Below are 18,055 nucleotides of genomic sequence, written 5' to 3'. Positions count from 1 at the left end.
GTGGATGTGATGGCTAAGAAGGCCACTGAGTGACTTATGGGAGGGCAGCATATACAGCGTGGGTACGCTGGACACAGGGGTGAGCTGGGTCAGGTCAGTGCAAGATTTCACCATGCTGCTCAGAATGCTGCACACTAACACTTATGAGTCGGTGCTTTCCGAACATTTTCACTGGATATTTTCTAAACCGTGGCTAGCCACAAGTAACTGAAACCAGGAAAGGCCAAACCACAGATAAAGAGAGACCACTATGCCACTATGATTATGAATCTGTTTCTCCTGCATTTTGTCCCATTTTGCTTCATATGCTTTGAAGCTGCTTTTAGTTAAATCAGAACTACAGCATTCTTCTGGTGACTTGAAGCTCTTGTACGAAGTGACCTTCTTCGTCTGAAATAGTGTTATTGCCTGAAAGTCCATTTCATCTAACGTTAGCACAGCTGCCTTCTGGTTAGTCTGCAGATATTTTTTTAAGCCTCATATTTTCTACTTCTTTGTATCCTCATAATTTAAATGTATCTCTCTTTAAAAAAATGTGCTGCATATTCCCAGGCAAAGCACCACAGGCAGCGGCTTTACCTGCTACGCCACAACGCTGGCCCCCATCACACACATGCTACTATTATAAACTAGCAATCTGCTCCCCCACCCCCCAAAACAACGAATAGAAAAAATCGTTGGCTGAACAAGGCAAACAGATACTAGAGACAAGCTTCATAACCAAGAAGCCCACTTCAGCCAAATGAAAGCTACGCGCTCCTGGCTCACGCGAGGACTTGGGCACTAGGGGAGTCCCCTGCCTTTCCCAGCGTGGCCAGCCTTGGCCCACTCTTAGCAGGTGCAGAACGAGGCTCCAGGGCCCCGTGGGCTGCAGCCTGTCCCCCAGCTCTCAGGGGAGTCCTGGCAGCCAGGCTCATACCTCCGAGTTGGCAGGCACGGAGAACTGCGAGGGCAGGCTGATGTCGGGCACGCGGCATTCCGTGGCGAAGGTCACCGAGTAGGGCAGAGGGTTTTCCACCCTGATGGAGGTTGATGCGCTCTGTCGCACGGGGCTTGTCATCTCGAGGGTTCTGATGATGCCGGATGGCGTGACCCTGAAACTCACCACGTAGTACAAGAACTCGTTGGTCACCTCGTTTCGGAAGATCACCTGGGTACACAGGGAGAGGGAGAGCAGGGTAGGATTGGCCAGGGGGCTTCTGCACATTTCCAGAAGCCCCTTCTCTCTGTTAGCCATGCCTGGGACATGGAGCATGAGAACCAGGCTGACGCAGCCCTCCCAGCCCATTTGGATCCCTGCCCGGTAGCCTTTCTTGTAGGCATTCTGCTCTGGCTTTTCCCAGTGGGAGATGATTAAAAGCCTGGGTTTGCCCAAGAAGATGCTAGAATAGCAGTGTCTGGTGCCAGCACTCCCTCCTGTGGAGACAGCTGCCAGGCCCGGGAGATAAGCAAGACCTCGATAAGCTCAGGTAGTAATGGGCTTTATTCCTTCAATTCCTGTTGCTGTTGAAATAGCTCACAACCACCGCCACTGCAACACTGACGATGACACCATCTAATACGTAATGAAGGGCTACTACGTACCAGCCACTAGAAGCACTTATTTATTTAATCCACACAATTTGTAGGCATTGCTATTATTCCCCCTCATTTTTTTTTAAGATGAGGAAACTGAAGGTCAGCCATGTTAAGTGTCTTGTCCAAGGTTGTAGGCTGAGAAGTATCAGAACCGGATTTGGACCCAGGTTAGACCGACTCGAGAGCTCACATGTATACCTACACTCAGTTGTGCCCTTACCCTACAATGGACTCACTGATACTCTGTTCACCTCATAAAGTTCTTCCTCTGGTGCCGGATGATGTCCAGTATATTTTCATGTACTAACCAGTCATTCACACGTGAAGTAGAGTCCGCTCCAGTGTTTTGCCCTTTTTAACAAATTGGGTTGTTCATCTCCTTCTTATCAGGTGGTAATAGTTCCTTACATGGTCTGGCCTTTTACTTTCAGCTTCTGCCTGTTTTTTAAACTTCAAGTGCTTCTGAAAGTCCCTGTCTTTTAATTAGAGTGCTTAGCTTTTTACATTTAAAGTAACTGCTCACCAGTTTGGGTTGAAGTCTGACTTTCTTGCTAGTTATTTTCCATCTGCTTCTGCCTTTATTTTTTCCGTTGCTACTTTCCTGCCTTCTTTTGGATGAATAGGTGATCTTTTGGAATATACTTCATTTCCTTTACTGGGTTCCTAGTTGTATTTCCAAAAAGAAATTTCTAATGGCTGCTCTACAGATAACAACATGAATGTTTAACGTATCAACACTTATCGAGTCCTTTATCACTTCCAGTTAACAGTGGGCCCTCCGTGCTTCCTACTTCACACTTCTCACCTCACAAATGTAAAAGTAACCTTGCTAAAATATAATTTCACTTCCTCATCCACCCCATATTTTGTGCTTTTATTGACATAATATTTTTTAAGACTTATTTTATTTATTTGAATGACAGTTACATAGAGATAGAGACACAGAGAGAGAAAGGTCTTCCATTCATTGGTTCACTCCCCAAATGGCAGCAATGGCTGGAGCTGAGCCGATCTGAAGCCAGGAACAAGGAGCTTCTTCCAGGTTTCCCATGTGGGTGTAGAGGCTCAAGAACTTGGGCCATCCTCTGCTACTTTATCAGGCACATTAGCAGGGAATGGGACTGGAAGTGGAGCAGCCAGGACTTGAACTGGCACCCATGTGGGATGCCAGTGTTGCAGGTTGGGGATTTAACCTGCTGCGCCACAGTGCTGGCCTCTATTGTAGTAACTTTTACTTCTATATACATAACACCCATCTTACAGCATCATAAATACTTGTATTTGTCTTTTAAGAAAATCCCAGGAGGAAAAACCATGTTTTGAAAATATTTACCTACTTATTTACCACTTCTAGTGTTCTTCCTTCCTTCCCAAAGACCCGAGTTTGCTCCTGGCCTCGTCTCCCTGCAGACTGAAGGATGTGTAGTGACGCGGAGTGCAGTAACACAGGTCGGTGGCAGTGAATTCTCACGCTCTTCCATCTGAAAAGGCTGAGCTCAGCCTCAGCTTGCAGGGCTGAGTGGATAGAGGGTTCCAGGACGCTGATGGTTTCCTTTCTCTCCCAGCACTTACCGACGGCTTCCGTTATTCCTAAGAGAAGGCAGCGGTCACTGCCACGGTTGTCACCTGTGTGCAATACGACTTTTCTCCCCTCTGGCTGCTCTATGGCTTTCTCTTTCTCTTTTGTTCTTTATTCAGCAGTTTGAAAATGATACTGTGATGTGCACAGGCATGGTTTTCTTTGAGTCCCTCCTGCTTAAAGTTTGCCAAGTTCCTTGGATTTGTAAAAAATTTTTTTTTAAACTTAAATCAGGAAAATTTCAAGAATTATTTTCTCGGATAATTTTCTGCCTCACCCTCACTCCATTCTCTTCTGGGACTCTTTTATACATGTATTCGATCATTGTATATTTTCTCACAGGTTCTCAGGCTCCATTCATTCCTCTTCAATCTTTTTTTCTATTTTGCAAATTAGAAACTTTTTACCAAAGCGGCTTCAAGTTCATTGACTCTTCTGGCATCTCCAGCCTGCACATAAATACATACAATAATTTTCATTTCTGCTTATTGTGTTTTTAATTTTAGAATTTCCTTTTTTTATAGTTTCCATTTGTCTGCTGAGATTCCTTATCCACTGATTAAGACAACATTTTCTTTGTTTGAGATATTTCCCGTCCACTTCTTTGAACATGTTCTGCAGCTGCTTTGAAGTCTTTTCCTGCTGAATCCAACGTCTAACTCATCTTGGAGCCGGGTTCCGGCGACTGCTTTTTTTCTTTACTATAGGCCACATCTTCCTGCTTCTTCCTGTCTATTAAGTTTCCTTTCTGTAGTAGACAATGCTGGTGATCACTGCAGAGATTCTAGATTCTGCTATCGTCCCTTTTATGAGTATCAATTTTCTTCTAGGGGACAGTTCAAGTGATGACATATCCCTTTACATTTGTGTAGGTCTGGTTTTGTGCTTTGTTGGAATACATCTGTGGAAATCTCAAGGTGTTTCTCCAGACCTCTCAACTTGATGAGATTCTCAAATTCTGTCCTCCTTGAAGACAAGCGGGGGCCTTGTGTCATGAGTTTTTCTCCCCTCTGGTGCTGTGCAGTGGTGCCCTGCCTGGCATCCAATGCCTGAGAAGGGCTGCCTCAGACATCTTGTAGTGCTATGGCTGCTGGAGGTGGGAGAAGTAGTTACTCCATTTAAACCAGAAATGGAAGTGCTTCTGATTCTTTTTTTTAAACTTATTTTTTGTTTTTTAATATTTTGATTTTTATATTTATCTTTTTATTTATATAAGGTGAACGAATTTCACATTTGATATATAAGATTTAGTAACACGGTGGTATTTTCTACCCTCCCTACTGTCCATGCTCCCACCCTCCCCCTTCCTTTTTCTTTCTTTTAATTTTTACAATAACCAACTTTGTTTATTTTATAATCAAAAGATTGACCCTCCAGTAAGTAAACAGTTCAACAAATAGTAAAAAGAAGAAGAAAAAAAACACTGTTCCTCAACAATAGAGAAAAGGGCTCTGAACAGTAATCAGTTCTCAAAATGTCAGTTTCGCTCATACACATTACCTTTTTTGGTACTCTATTAGTTTCCACAGATCAGGGAAAATATATGGTATTTGTTTTTTGGGATTGGCTTATTTCAGTAAATACAATCATTTGTTTAAAACTTGATTGTTATTGGTAATTTCAACTTGTATCACTATCAGGTTCTCTGTCATTTTTACTCAAAGTCTTTATTTTACATTTTAATCCATATCTTTGCTTATATTTTTCTGTTCACGTGTTCCATTGATGAATATCTCTTATCTCCCCATTCACTTCCTCCTAATGAGGAAATATTTCTTACTGCCTTATTCTGTTCATCTTCTTGCTATTTCCTATGCTGGGGTCACATGAAAGATTCATTGCAGATAATTTTTCAATAATGATTTTAAATTACCTATCAACTTGATTTTTATTCATTGTATTCTTGTACTTTCCTCCTGGATTCATTTTTCTTTATTTAATGAGCATAAATTTCCAAAGTACAGCTTATGGATTACAATAACTTCCTCCCCCCATAACTTCCCTCCCACCCACAACGCTCCCCTCTCCCACTCCCTCTCCTCTTCTCTTCACATCAAGATTAATTTTCAATTATCTTTATATACAGAAGATCAATTTAGCGTATATTAAGTAAAGATTTCCACATTTTGCTCCCACACAGAAACACAAAGTGTAAAATACTATTTGAGTACTAGTTATAGCATTAATTAAACACCTAAGAGTAATTGTGTATTAATTACAGAGTTCGACCAATAGTTTTAAGTAGAATATAAAATGCAACTTTTGCATTGTTGTGGCTTCCCCCCACAACCTCCCTCCCTCCCGTGGCCCTCCCCTCTCCCACTCCCTCTCCCATCCCGCCCTTCATCACGTTTCATTTTCAATTACCTTCATATACTGAAGATCAACTTAGTATATACTAAGCAGGGATTTCAAGGGCTGCACTCACACAACTGAACCAGGTATAGGGTATTGTTTGACTAGTAGTGTTGTTTTTAAGTTTCATATTAAAACACATTAAGGACAGAGATCCTACATGGGGAGCCTGTACCCAGTGACTCCCGTTGTTGATTTAACAATTGGCACTCTTATTTATGATGCCAGCAATCACCCAAGACTCTTGCTATGAGCTGTCTAGGCTATGGAAGCCCCTTGAGTTCACCAACTCTGAATTTGTTTAGTCAAGGCAGTATCACAGTGGAGGTTCCTTCCTCCCTTCAGAGAAAGGCGCCTCCCTCCTTGATGGCCTGTTCCTTTCGCTGGGGTCTTGTTCACCAGGATCTTTCATTTAGATAGTTTTTTGCCACCATGTCATGGCTTTCCATGCCTGTGAGACTCTCATGGACCTTTTAGTCAGATCCGAATCTCCCAAGGGCTGATTCTGAGGCAGGAGTGCTGTTTTGGGCGTTTGCCATTCTATGAGTCTGCTGTGTGTCCTGCTTCCCCTGCAGGATCATTCTCTCCCTTTTGATTCTATCCTTCATTATGTGCTTACACTGGTCTTATTTGTGTAATCTCTTTGACACTTACCCTATCTTATTTATTGGTTGTGTATTTATACTTATCACTTTACCAAGTGTGCTGGCTTTGGTACCTGCCTCCTTGGTAAGGTTGAGTTGAAATCCCCTGGCACATTTCTACTTCCACCATTGGAGGTAGGTCTGAGCGAGTATGTGCCATCCTATATATCTCCTCCCTCTCTTATTCCCACTCCTATGTTCTGGATTCATTTTTAGTTTTAAAATTTGTAAAAGGCCTCTCTCTCTGTCTCTACTTCTCTCCGTAACTCTGCCTTTCAAATATATAAAAATAAATCTTTAAAAATAAATTTGTGAACTTTGGGGCTGGCGCTGTAGTATAGTGAGTAAAGCTACCACCTGCAGTGCTGGCATCCCATATGGGTACCAGTTTGAGTTCCGGCTGCCCCACTTCTGATCCAGCTCTTTGCTATGCCCTGAGAAAGCAGTAGAAGACGGCCTAGGTGCTTAGTTCCCCGCACCCACGTGGGAGACCCAGAGGAAGTTCCTGGCTCCTGGCTTTGGATGGGCCCAGCTCCGTCCACTGTGGCCATCTGGGGAGTGAACCAGTGGATGGAAGATTTTCTCTCTCTGTGCTTCTGCCTCTCTGTAACTCTGCCTTTCAAATAAATAAATCTACAAAAAAATTTGTGAGGGGCTGGCACTGTGGCTCAGAGGGTTAATGCCCCTGCCTGAAGCACTGGCATCCCATATGGGCACCGGTTCGAGACCTGGCTGCTCCACTTCTGATCCAGCTCTCTGCTATGGCCTGGGAAAGCAGAAGAAGATGGCCCAAGTCCTTGGGCCCCTGCACCTGCGTGGGAGACCCGGAAGAAGCTCCTGGCTCCTGGCTCCTGGCTTTGGATCGGTGCAGTTCTGGCCGTTGTGACCAATTGGGGAGTGAACCATCGGATGGAAGACCTCTCTCTCTCTCTGATTCTCCTCTCTCTGTGTAACTTTGACTTTCAAATAAATAAATACATCTTTTAATAAAAAAGAAAACAGAAGGGATAAGAAGTTAAAGGAATTTCATTTAAAAAAGTTTGTGAATTTAAAAGAGTTTAAAATTAAAAAAATTAATTTATTGAAGAAGGAGTGGGGGGAGAGAGGACATTCCCATCTGCTGATTTAATCTCCAAGGGCTCACAATGGCCTGGGACAGAGCCAGGGCGAGGGAGCTCAGCCCAGGCCTTCCACCTGGGTGTCAGGGACCCAAGTACTTAACGATCACCTGCTTCCTCCCAGGATCTGGAAATGGGAGCCAGAGCCTGGTGTGCGGGACACCGGCATCTTGACCAGCTTGTCAGCTGTGCAGTCAAATGTCTGTGCCACAACTTTTAATGTTGTAGTTTTAATTTTGTAGAATACAAGTTCCAAAAATCTTCTATTTGCGTTAATAATTCTTTGCATTAATAATTCTTTTCTATTAGGGGTTCTTGTTTGTAGAGCTGTTATTTCCATTTTATGGTTTTTGCTTTTTTCCCTTCAGATGTTTCATGACTCCTTGGTTTCAAGATTTTCTTAAAAATTTTGTCTGTGAATGCTGACTTTTTTCTTATTTATTTATTTATTTGGAAGGCAGGGTTATAGAGAGTGAGAGGAGGAGAGACAGAGATCTTCCATCTGCTGGTTCACTCCCCAAATGGCTGCAACAGCCGGAGCTGGGCCAGGGCAAAGCCAGGGCCCAGGAGTGTCTTCAATGTGGCTGCAGGGGCCCAAGCACTTGGGCCATCCTCTGCTGATTTCCCAGGCACATGAGCAGGGAGCTGGCTAGAAAGTGGAGCAGCCAGGACTTGCACTGGTGCCCATAAGGGATGCTGGCCCTGCAGACAGAGGCTCACCCAACTATGCCACAGTGCCGGCCCTCTGAGTGCTGATTTGATGAGTTGTGATGGAGCTCACATGTCTCTGGGTCTCTTCTGTGTGTTCATGTATGTGTGTGTGTTCCTTGATACTCTTTTCTTTAAGATCTTCCCGGTGTCAATTCATGCTAAACTATAGCTTCAAATACTACCTGTAAGTGTCTTATTGTCTCCAGCCCTGACCTCCTCTGGGAGCTGATTCCTACATTCTCCCATCCTTTAATGCAAGTATCTCATTAGGTAATTTTATACACATACTGCAGTTATTTGAGTAATGTCCATCTCCTCCACTAGACTGTGTGTTCCATGAGAAAAGAGACTGTGTATTTCTGGCTAAGGCTGTGCTACCAGCACTTAGTATAAAGCACAGGGCTGATATGTCCAATAGATACCTCTTGAACAAAGAATGACGTAGGTGAAACAGTTCATGTGTGAAGTGTGGGGAGCAGCTCGGACTAGACTGTTACTGGAATTAAGACTTATTCTATGCATCTGCTCTCCCACAATATGGCGCTGGGAGAGAAGTAAACAGCTTCCGCACAGCTGCCTCCAGTTCAACCAATTAACTGTAGGACTTGCTCCTGATTGGAGGAGAGCAGCGTACTCGGCGTGTGGGCAGCCGAGTTGGGATTGGCGGAGGAGGACTATAAAGGAGGAGAGAGACGGCATGCACCAGGAACATCTATGGGGAACATCTAGCTGAAGGAACACCCGTGCAGCCCCCGAGAGACCCGGCCGGCGGTGTGCCGCTCCCCTGCGGAAGTGGGGAATGCGGCCAGGGGGAACTGCCCTTCCACGGAGGTGGAAGGGATAGTAGCCAACCCGGGAAGAACCAGCAGCAAACCCGGGGAGGGCCGAGCAGACAGAAAGAACAGCGCAGGGTCCTGTGTCGTTCCTCCACGAAGAGGGGGAGCGACATGAAGGACTCTGTTGTGCCCAGGAGCGAGACTGTCGGGGGCCACCTGTTATTCCCTGGCACCAGGCTCATGGTCCAGGGTTGTGTCTTGGACATGTAGATACCTTTGCACTGTACAGTCCCTCCTTGTGAGAAAAGAAGTTCAGCTTGTAGTCTTTCTTGGAGCCAGACAGGACGTCAATGTAATCGAGGCCCTTCATGGTGACGCTGAGGTCTGGCTTCTCTGGTTTTAGCATTTCCACGATGACCCGGAATCTGGGGGCATGGGACAAGAGGGGAGAGAAGATTAGGCTGTTTGCCCACAGGAGAGGAGGGAAGGTTCCATGTGCACCCTTGCGTTAGTGGGAAGTGCGTGGGACCAGGGCTGCGGGCTGCACTCTGTCGCTCACAATAAGAGTAATGCTATCTACTGGCCACCTGCTCCGTGCTGGTACTGGGGGAGTGCTCTACATGGGTCACAGGCATGTCCTCCTTGTAGCATCCATCACTATCACCTCTATTTTACTAACCAGGTACCAGAGGCCAGGGGAGAGAGGACAAGATGTGTAGCTCATAGGACTGACTGGCAGGACGGGGGTTCAGCCTTAGATGGGGGCCTTTCTCCTCCAGGCTAAGCAGTGGCTGTCAGTAGGTTACTCCTCCTCTGCTGGTCCTCGGCTCTGTCCATGGGAAAGAAAGGGCCTGGGCTGCTTGGCCTCGGGCTCCTCTGGTCCTTGCATTCCACTCTCCTTCTAAGGTCAAGATCCAAGGGATTTCCTTCTCTGGCTAGTGGCTTAGGTGATAAGACAGAGCACTCAATAACAACAGTGATGGCTGTCATCATGATGACAACAAGAGCTAACACTTACTGGGCACTAATTGTTCTAAGAGACTAACGACAAGAGAGCACTGTACAGGAAAATCGATCCAGGGGCTCGGGCTCAGGACATGCTGCCCTCCTCAGGGAGCTTTGTCTCTGTCCATGGGCCCACGGCACCCTGTGGAGGCCTGGGCAGCGAAAGGACCAGATGGACCGTGGAAGCCCTCATCTCCCAGCCGTGACCCCTTTCTCCAGTTCCTCACCTCTGGGGCTTGTTCAGCCAGTTGGTGATGGGCAGGAGCTCAGTGTAGGGTGTCTTACATGGCACTTCACGGAAGATATTGGCCATGGCTTTGGGGAGCTCAGCAGTCCCGTGCAGAGCATACAGCCAGCCAGTCCCATCCGGGAGGGGGAAGAAAAGGGTGCCCTGAGGAGAAGGAGAAACGTGATCAGAACAACGCAGGTGGTCCTTCATGAGCTGTCTGTGGTGGGGACAAAGGCTTAGCCACAGCTCTGCAAAAATGCATGATGCTTTTGGAACTCGTTTGGTAATAATGTTGCAAGGGTCATGAAAGTGTTCATGTTCATTTGGACCAGGAGTCCCACCCTGGGAACTTGCTGAAGAAAAATCCCTCCCTAGGAAGAAACTACATAAAATATATATGAGATATATGTATAATTATATATGTATGTGTATATATATGTATATGTGTGTATATATATGTATGCATCTCTCTCTCTATATATATAATTATATATAGACACATATATATCCCTCACAATATTGAAAAAAATTGGAGGGGCTGGTGCTGTGGCGCAGCGGGTTAACGCCCTGGCCTGAAGTGTCGGCATCCCATATGGGTGCCAGTTCTAGTCCTGGCTGCTCCTCTTCCAATCCAGCTCTCTGCCATGGCCTGGGAAAGCAGTAGAAGATGGCCCAAGTCCTTGGGCCCCTGCACCCATGTGGGAGACCCGGAAGAACCTCCTGGCTTCTGGCTTTGGATCAGCACAGCTCTGGCCGTTGTGGCCATCTGGGGAGTGAACCGAGTGGAAAATCTCTCTGCCTCTACCTTTCTCTGTAACTCTGTCTTTCAAATAAATAAAATCAATCTTTTTTGAAAAAAAGAAAAAAAATTGGGCCAGCGCCGTGGCTAATCCTCCACATGCAGCACCGGCACACTGGGTTCTAGTCCCAGTTAGGGCGCTGGATTCTGTCCCGGTTGCCCCTCTTCCAGGCCAGCTCTCTGCTGTGGCCCGGGAGTGCAGTGGAGGATGGCCCAGGTGCTTGTACCCTGCACCCGCATGGGAGACCAGGAGAAGCACCTGGCTCCTGGCTTTGGAACAGCGCGGTGCGCCGGCCGCAGCGGCCACTGGGGGGTGAACCAACGGAAAAGGAAGACCTTTCTCTCTCTCTCTCTCACTGTCCGCTCTGCCTGTCAAAAAAAAAAAAAAAAAAAAAAAAAAAAATTGGAGCGGAACATCCAACAACAGGCAAATGTTAAATAAGTCATGGATTTCTGGTTCACCCAGATCTTAGGCAGTCATTAAAAATGGTCATCACAGAGAGTACACAGTTCAGTAGAAGAATGCTAATGACATAGTACAAAGTGAAGGCAAACAGAATAGACAGGATCTGAATAAGGGTTCGTAACGAAGACAGAAGAAGACGCTCCTGTATTTACAGGGTGGAAGATGGTGGCCACTGCCTTTTTTTTTTTTTTTTATAGTCACCTTGCTGCTGCTTATCAGTTAAGCTTGCTGCTTGGTTTTGGGCTCCATTTCAGGACAGAGCCCTCTGCTCTGAGAAGAGAATCAGGAAATGTATGCACAAGAGGAGGCAAAGCTGCATAATCTACAGGATTCCCCATTATTCCAACATAATCTGGGTGCTTCTAACAGTCTCTGAGTTCTTTTTAAAAAAATTTTAAAAATTTATTGGAAAAAAGAGTTACACAGAATGAGGGAAGGAGGGAGGGAGGGAGGGAGAGAGAGAAGGCAATCTTCCATCTGCTGGTTCACTCCCCAAATGGCCACAACAGCCAGGGCTGGGCTAGGCTGAAGCCAGAAGCCAGGAGCTTCATCCAGGTCTCCCATGTGGGTGCAGGAGCCCAAGCTCTTGGGCCATCTTCTGCTGCTTTCCCAGGCCACCAGGAGGGAGCTGGATCAGAAGTGGAGCAGCCAGGCCTTGAACTGGCGCCCATGTGGGATCCAGCACTGCAGGTGGTGGTGCAACCCACTGAGCTCCTCTCTGAGCTCTGAACCCTAAAACTCCTCCAACCCCTCCCACACTGCCTTCCTCCAGCTGTGCCAGAAAGCTGGTGGGCAGGTCTCAGCCTACCTGGTGCTTGCGGTTTTCCAGGTTCATGTTTCGGGGCCGGTAGGTGATCTCGTAGGGCTTGTTCTGCTGATGGGCCTCCAGCGTGATGAATTCAGGCCCTTCCCAGTGCTCACCCTCAAAGATGGGGTGCAGATTCCAAGTCTGGTTGGTGCGGTTTGAGAGCAGGATGGTCTGCGTGTGCTTGGAGCGCACCTGGCAGGTGAAATTCACCACCTGGAAGGGAACAGGCACTCAGCTTCCATGGCCCTTTTCCCAGGTCTGATTTCAGGGCCAGAAGACCAGCGCTTCCGTCATGAGTTTCAACTGAGAATTTTCTTTTCCTTTCACCTATTCAACACACATTTATTGGGTTTCTTCTATGTGCCAGGCACTGTTCTTTGCCTCAAAGAAATTAGATTCCAGTAGGGCAAGACAGACAATAAATAAACAAACGAGTCTGTAGGGTAGGGATAAGGGCTACAGAGCAAGCTGAAGCAGGGTAGAGGGAATGCCAGATGTGTCGCGGGCTCAAAATGGTAAACAGTGTGATACCGGAAGGCCTCGCTGAGAAAATGCATTCAATTGAAGACCAAGAAGGCTGAGGTCAGGGGAGACCTGGGTGGAAAGGGTCCTCAGCAGAGGGAGTGGCACTGCAAAGGCCCTGAATTTTCACAAATGACAGGGAGGCCAGTGTGGCAAACGCGGAGTGGGCCGGAGGGAATGCAGTAACAGGAAACAAGAGCACACGGGGATCCGGGAGTCACAGCAGAGACCCTGCTCTCCGCTGAAAGAGGAGGCTATAGGAAACCTTTGAGTAGAGAAGAGACCAGGCTGGATTCAGGATCGCTCTGGATGCTTGCAGGTGTACAAGAAGTTAGAGATCAGTTAGAAGACAGCACTTACGATGCTCCAGGTGGGGCACGCTGGTGACTTGGACAGCACCAGCAGCACCAGGGACAGTGGGAAGTGGTTATATTCCAGTTGTACTGTGAACAGCCAATAGGATTTTCTGATGCAGGGAGTGGTAGGTGCAAGTAGAACAAGGTGCAAGAATGACCCCCAGACTCTTAGCCAGAGCAATTAGAAAGACGGAGATGCCGTTGACTGACTGCGGAAGAAGCAGGCTTGGGGAAGAGATCAGGAGCGATGCCTATTAGTCAAGCAGGAAGTGGGGTTTACAAACTTGGAGTTCAGGGGAAAAGCCCAGGCTTGGAGTTGGCAGCACCACCATGTCCTGTTAAGGCCAAGAAACTAGGTGTGATCAGCAAGAAGTAAGTGTATTTAGGAGGAGGAAATCTAAGGACCTGACGGGCACATTCCGATGTGAAGAAGAAGCGGAAGAGAGGGTGAGAAGGAGCAGGCGGCGAGGCAGGCGGAACCAGGGGACTGTGGTGTCCTGCACCCCGGTGAAACAAGCGTTTGAGGGAGGAGGTTCAAGGTGTCGAATGTTAGCTACAGGCCAAGGACAGGGAAAGGTGGGAACAGCTGTTGGAGTACGCACCACGGGCAGTGCGGCGTTTGTGTGAAGATAGTCGGATAGAACACCAGACAAGTGCAGTAGGCCTGCACATATATGAGCGATTGAATTTTGACAAAAGCACAAAGGCAATTCCGTGGATAAAGGTTGCCCTTTTAACATATGGTTCTGGAACAACTGGATAACCATATATAAAAAAGTGGATTTTGATCCGCGTCGTGCACTACATACAAAAATGAACTTCAGACAGATTCCTGTAGACCTAGATGTAAAACTTGTGCCCAGAATATACAACGTGATCTAAAAACCTTTTTAATAAGAGAACAAAGAACCAAATCAAAAATAGAATCTTTATTACAAAGAAGACGTACAGATGGCAAATAAGTACCTGAAAGGTGCTCAACATCATCAGTCCTTAGGGAAACTGAAATTTAAAACTCCAGTGAGATACCACCTCAGGCTTACTAGAACGGCTAAAATTTAAGAACTGACCATATTAAGTGTTGACAAGGATGTGGAGCAAGTGGGAATGTCAGACAATGCCATGAGAATGTAAAAGGACTCAGGCACTTTGGAAAACAGCTTGACTGTTTCTTGAAAAGGTAAGCACACACCTGTCATGGGACCCAGTCATTCCACGACTGGGCAGAATGCTTCCCCAAGAGAACAGAAAGCATACGTGTTCAAAGCACCTGAATGACTCCATTCATATAACATTCTTGAACTATAATCGTAGGGACCAGCTGTCGTTTTTATCATAAGCAGTGTTGCCAGGGAACACAGTTGGCAGTACGGTTAGGTTTCCAGCAACAGGGCTAGCAGAGGGTTAACCCAAAGCCACTGATGTTTTTTTTTTTTAACCCTAAAGAAGAAGGGTGTTAACCTTTTACTTCACAAATCTTGGCAACAGAATTTGACCTAGAAGGGTCATCAATGCAGGCTTCCTTGAGAATGTAATGCTTGCGTTGAGAGCTGCATAACGAACAGGGATGAACTGGACAGACAGAGGAGACACATACTGCAGCCGTGGGAATGGCTTGTTCCAGGTCCCTGGTGGGTGGGAGCAGGTCTGAATGCTGGATGCCTTCACCCAGGCTGGGTGTTCCTTGCTGGGCTCCCTCCTGCCCCTGGCCCATCCCTGGGGACACCTGCTCACCTCTTTGACTGCAGGAGGTCCCACACAGAGTCCTGATAGGGTCAGGCTCAGAGGGCTGCCTCCCTGGATGAAGCAAGGCACGTTTTTGTAGAGGCTCTCCTTCCCCACCTCGGTGGGGTGGTAGGTCACTTCGAAAGACACCTCCGAGCCTGCAGTGATGTAGCCTTCTTCGGGGCTGATGGAGAAGTGAGGCTCAAAGTTTTTGACATCCCATTTAAACCTTTTCCAAGACAAAAGAAGACAAGGAAGGCAGCTCACTAACACTGTGAGTGTGTCCTCAATGCTTACTGAGACTAAGACTGTGGCTGGACTTTTAGCATCAAGGTTTCCTGCCCTTGCCTGCTCCCTGGGACCGAGGAGGAGGTGGTCAGAGAGCGGGGGCAGGTGGGAGAACATGAGCCAAAGTCACTCACTGGGTAAGGTGCCTCCAATCCCTCCCACAGTTGAGTCGGGGTGGCAAGTGCACCTGACCTTGCTACCCACCAGTGGCCCATCAGGGAGCACACACGCGAATGTGCACAGAGGTACTCCCAAGGTGGCACAGGGAGCAAGCTGGCTGGGCTGGAACTAGAAGCCTCCCAGTTCCAGTCCAGGGGGTGGTGACAACCTCTTCATGAGAGAGTAGTGTCTATTGTTGGTGGCATCAGGATCCGATGACCCGGTGTGGTCATTTCTTGTGGTTGGGCACTCGATCTAGTTAGGAGGCTGAGGATAGCAACTGCAGGCCAGTGCCTCTAGTACCAGGGCTGCCATATTGCAGTCCTTGGGGTGAAGGGTGCCCCTGGAGCGTGGCGTGCACAGCCTGCACAGTTATGTCCGCGTGACTGAGCAGCCAGGAGGAAGAGCTGGGAAAGAAGAGCTGTCCTGGACACCTGGGTTCTAACCCCACCTTCTTCACTTCAGGCTGTGTGCTCTTGGTTAAGTAACCTAACCTCTCTGGGCCTCAACTTCAACTGTGAAACGGGATGATAGTTGCCTCGTTTAGTTAGTGACAACTAAACGGGCTGCTATACGTAAGACTGCTCCACAGTGCACCTGCACACAGTAAGTCCTTGCTACGTGCACGGTTTTTGGAAAAGTGACTTAATATCTGTACCTCAGTTCCCTCATCTGTCCAATGGATCTGTGGAAGTGCTGGTGTGATAGTGTTGCTGCTGGGATTCACTGAAATGAACCACGTAAAGGGCACAACAGGCACTGGGCAAGTGCTTGCAGTCTTATTATTTTTTTTTTTGACAGGCAGAGTTAGACAGTGAGAGAGAGACACACAGAGAAAGGTCTTCCTTCTATTGGTTTACCCCCCCAACTGGCCATTACGGCCGGTGCGCTGCGCCGATCCGAAACCAGGAGCCAGGTGCTTCCTCCTGGTCTCCCATGTGGGTGCAGGGCCCAAGGACTTGGGCCATCCTCCACTGCCTTCCCGGGCCACAGCAGAGAGCTGGAGTGGAAAAGGGGCAACCGGGACAGAATCTGGTGCCCCAACCGGGACTAGAACCCGGAATGCCGGCGCCGCAGGTGGAGGATTAGCCTAGTGAGCTGTGGCACTGGCCGCAATCTTATCAATATTAGCAGTGATTGGAGGTACCTTTCTCTGAAGGGAGGAGAGAACTTCCACTTTTGACTACGACCTTGTCTAAATATGATCAGAGTCAGTGAACTCAAAAGGCTTTCATAGCCTTGGCAACTCATGACAAGAGCCTAGGGTGATTACTGATGCCATAAACAAGAGTGTCAATTTGTTAAGTCAACAATAGGAGTCACTGTGCACTTACTCCTCATGTAGGATCTCTGTCCTTAATGTGCTGTACATTGTGATTTAATGCTATAACTAGTACTCAAACAGTATTTTTCACTTTGTGTTTCTATGTGGGTACAAACTGTTGAAACCTTTACTTAATATATGCTAAACTGATCTTCTGTATATAAAGAGAATTGAAAATGAATCTTGATGTGAATGGAAGGGGAGAGGGAGCAGGAAAGGGGAGGGTTGCGGGTGGGAGGGAAGTTATGGGGGGAAACCATTGTAATCCATAAGCTGTACTTTGGAAATTTATATTCATTAAGTAAAAGTTAAAAAAAAATATTAGTAGTGATCATCCTGGTGAGACATTGCTGGATGTAGAAGGGACAGTAGAGGAGTAGCTTGGGGTAGGCACTGTGGCATAGCTGGTAAAGCCATCACCCGTGACACCAGCATCCCATATGGATGCCAGTTCAGGTTCCAGCTGCTCAACTTCCAACCCAGCTCCCTGCTAATGCGCCTGAGAAAAGCAGTAGAAGATGGTCCAAGTGCTTGGGCCCTGCATCCATGTGGGAGACCCAGATGATGCTCCTGGTTCCTAGATTCACTCTGGCCCAGCCCTAGCCATTGTGGACATTTAGGGAGTGACCCAGTGGGTGGGAGAGCTCTCTCTCTGTGTCTCTCTGTGACTCTGCCTTTCAAATAAATAAAATAAAGAAATGTTTTAAAAGAAGAAGCGGCTGCATTTGCCAAATGAGCACACGGACCGGGGCACATCCAAGGAATGAGACCCTCGCTGCAGCCTTGGGCTGGAAGGCGCTCCCCTACCTTGCACCCACGTCGCCAGTGTTCAACATGAGGATGCGTCGGGTGGCCTGCGTCTGGTACACGACCGGTCCGAAGGGAAGGTGCTCCTGGTCCAGGGAGATCTCTAGGGCCTGGCAGCAGCCGCTGAGCAGGAAGAGGGGGCGCAGGAGCCCCACGCACTCCATGAACACCTCCTCGGAGAACGGGGGGACTCGCTTCTTCGGGGCAAAGGTGACTTCGAGCTTGCAGACCTCCTTGGGCTTCAGGGTGATGTTCTGGAAGGGCACCAAGGTGATGACCTGGACAAAACAACAGGGCTGAGCGCGGAGGCAGGGAGGCTCCTGGCGCCTTGACTTCCCGAGGCTGCAGTGGGAGCTGCGCCCGCCCAGGGCTCGGATCTCGCCCTGGATCTCGCCCCTGCTCTCCCAGCAGCTCAGGGACTTTCAGCGACTGCTCTGCCGTGAAGATTAAGGTCAGCTGACACAACGTGTGCTGCCTGGCCAGGCCTCTGATGGGCGCTGATTCCCTGCCTTGCTCTTTCGCTAACTCACTGTGGGTCTTTCATTCTTCCTTCCTCCCCGCAGGTAGCAGGAGAGAGCAAACACCCAGAATTCCCGTGTTCGTCCCCGCGGTGGCCTGTCAGATTTCTCCGGTGGCCTGTCAGATTTCTCCGTGTAATTGTTAAGACAACAGCTTCCTGTCTCTGGCCCAGGCCCCTGAAGGAGCCCCGGCTCCGCGGGAGAACTCTGACCCTGTAGTTTCAGGAGCACCCCAGGGGACACCTGCATCTTAAAGTTCCAGAACCGACGGGACAGATTCGGCTGGCT

The 18,055-nt window shown here is 47.8% G+C and overlaps 1 protein-coding gene across 4 annotated transcripts in view; it reads right to left on the bottom strand.

The window, feature by feature from the left end:
* Positions 1 to 18,055, bottom strand: part of HYDIN (HYDIN axonemal central pair apparatus protein) — a 409,263-nt gene that overhangs the window by 8,015 nt on the left and 383,193 nt on the right. For all 4 annotated transcript variants that reach the window (XM_051847253.3, XM_070062720.2, XM_051847256.3 and 1 more), the window contains 6 exons: positions 17,250 to 17,527; positions 14,681 to 14,900; positions 12,069 to 12,281; positions 9,994 to 10,157; positions 9,036 to 9,186; positions 920 to 1,150 (listed from right to left, as the gene is read on the bottom strand). In XM_051847253.3, the coding sequence (XP_051703213.3) occupies positions 920 to 1,150; positions 9,036 to 9,186; positions 9,994 to 10,157; positions 12,069 to 12,281; positions 14,681 to 14,900; positions 17,250 to 17,527 (1,257 nt within the window). The remainder of the gene's footprint in view (positions 1 to 919; positions 1,151 to 9,035; positions 9,187 to 9,993; positions 10,158 to 12,068; positions 12,282 to 14,680; positions 14,901 to 17,249; positions 17,528 to 18,055) is intronic.

This window comes from Oryctolagus cuniculus, chromosome 18 (genome assembly GCF_051225735.1).
Source record: "Oryctolagus cuniculus isolate XC-2025 breed Fujian yellow rabbit chromosome 18, ASM5122573v1, whole genome shotgun sequence".
In the NCBI taxonomy this organism is placed as follows: Eukaryota; Metazoa; Chordata; class Mammalia; order Lagomorpha; family Leporidae; genus Oryctolagus; species Oryctolagus cuniculus.
The sequence above is the reverse complement of the archived record's forward strand: the minus strand, read 5'-3'. Positions and strand labels throughout refer to the sequence as shown.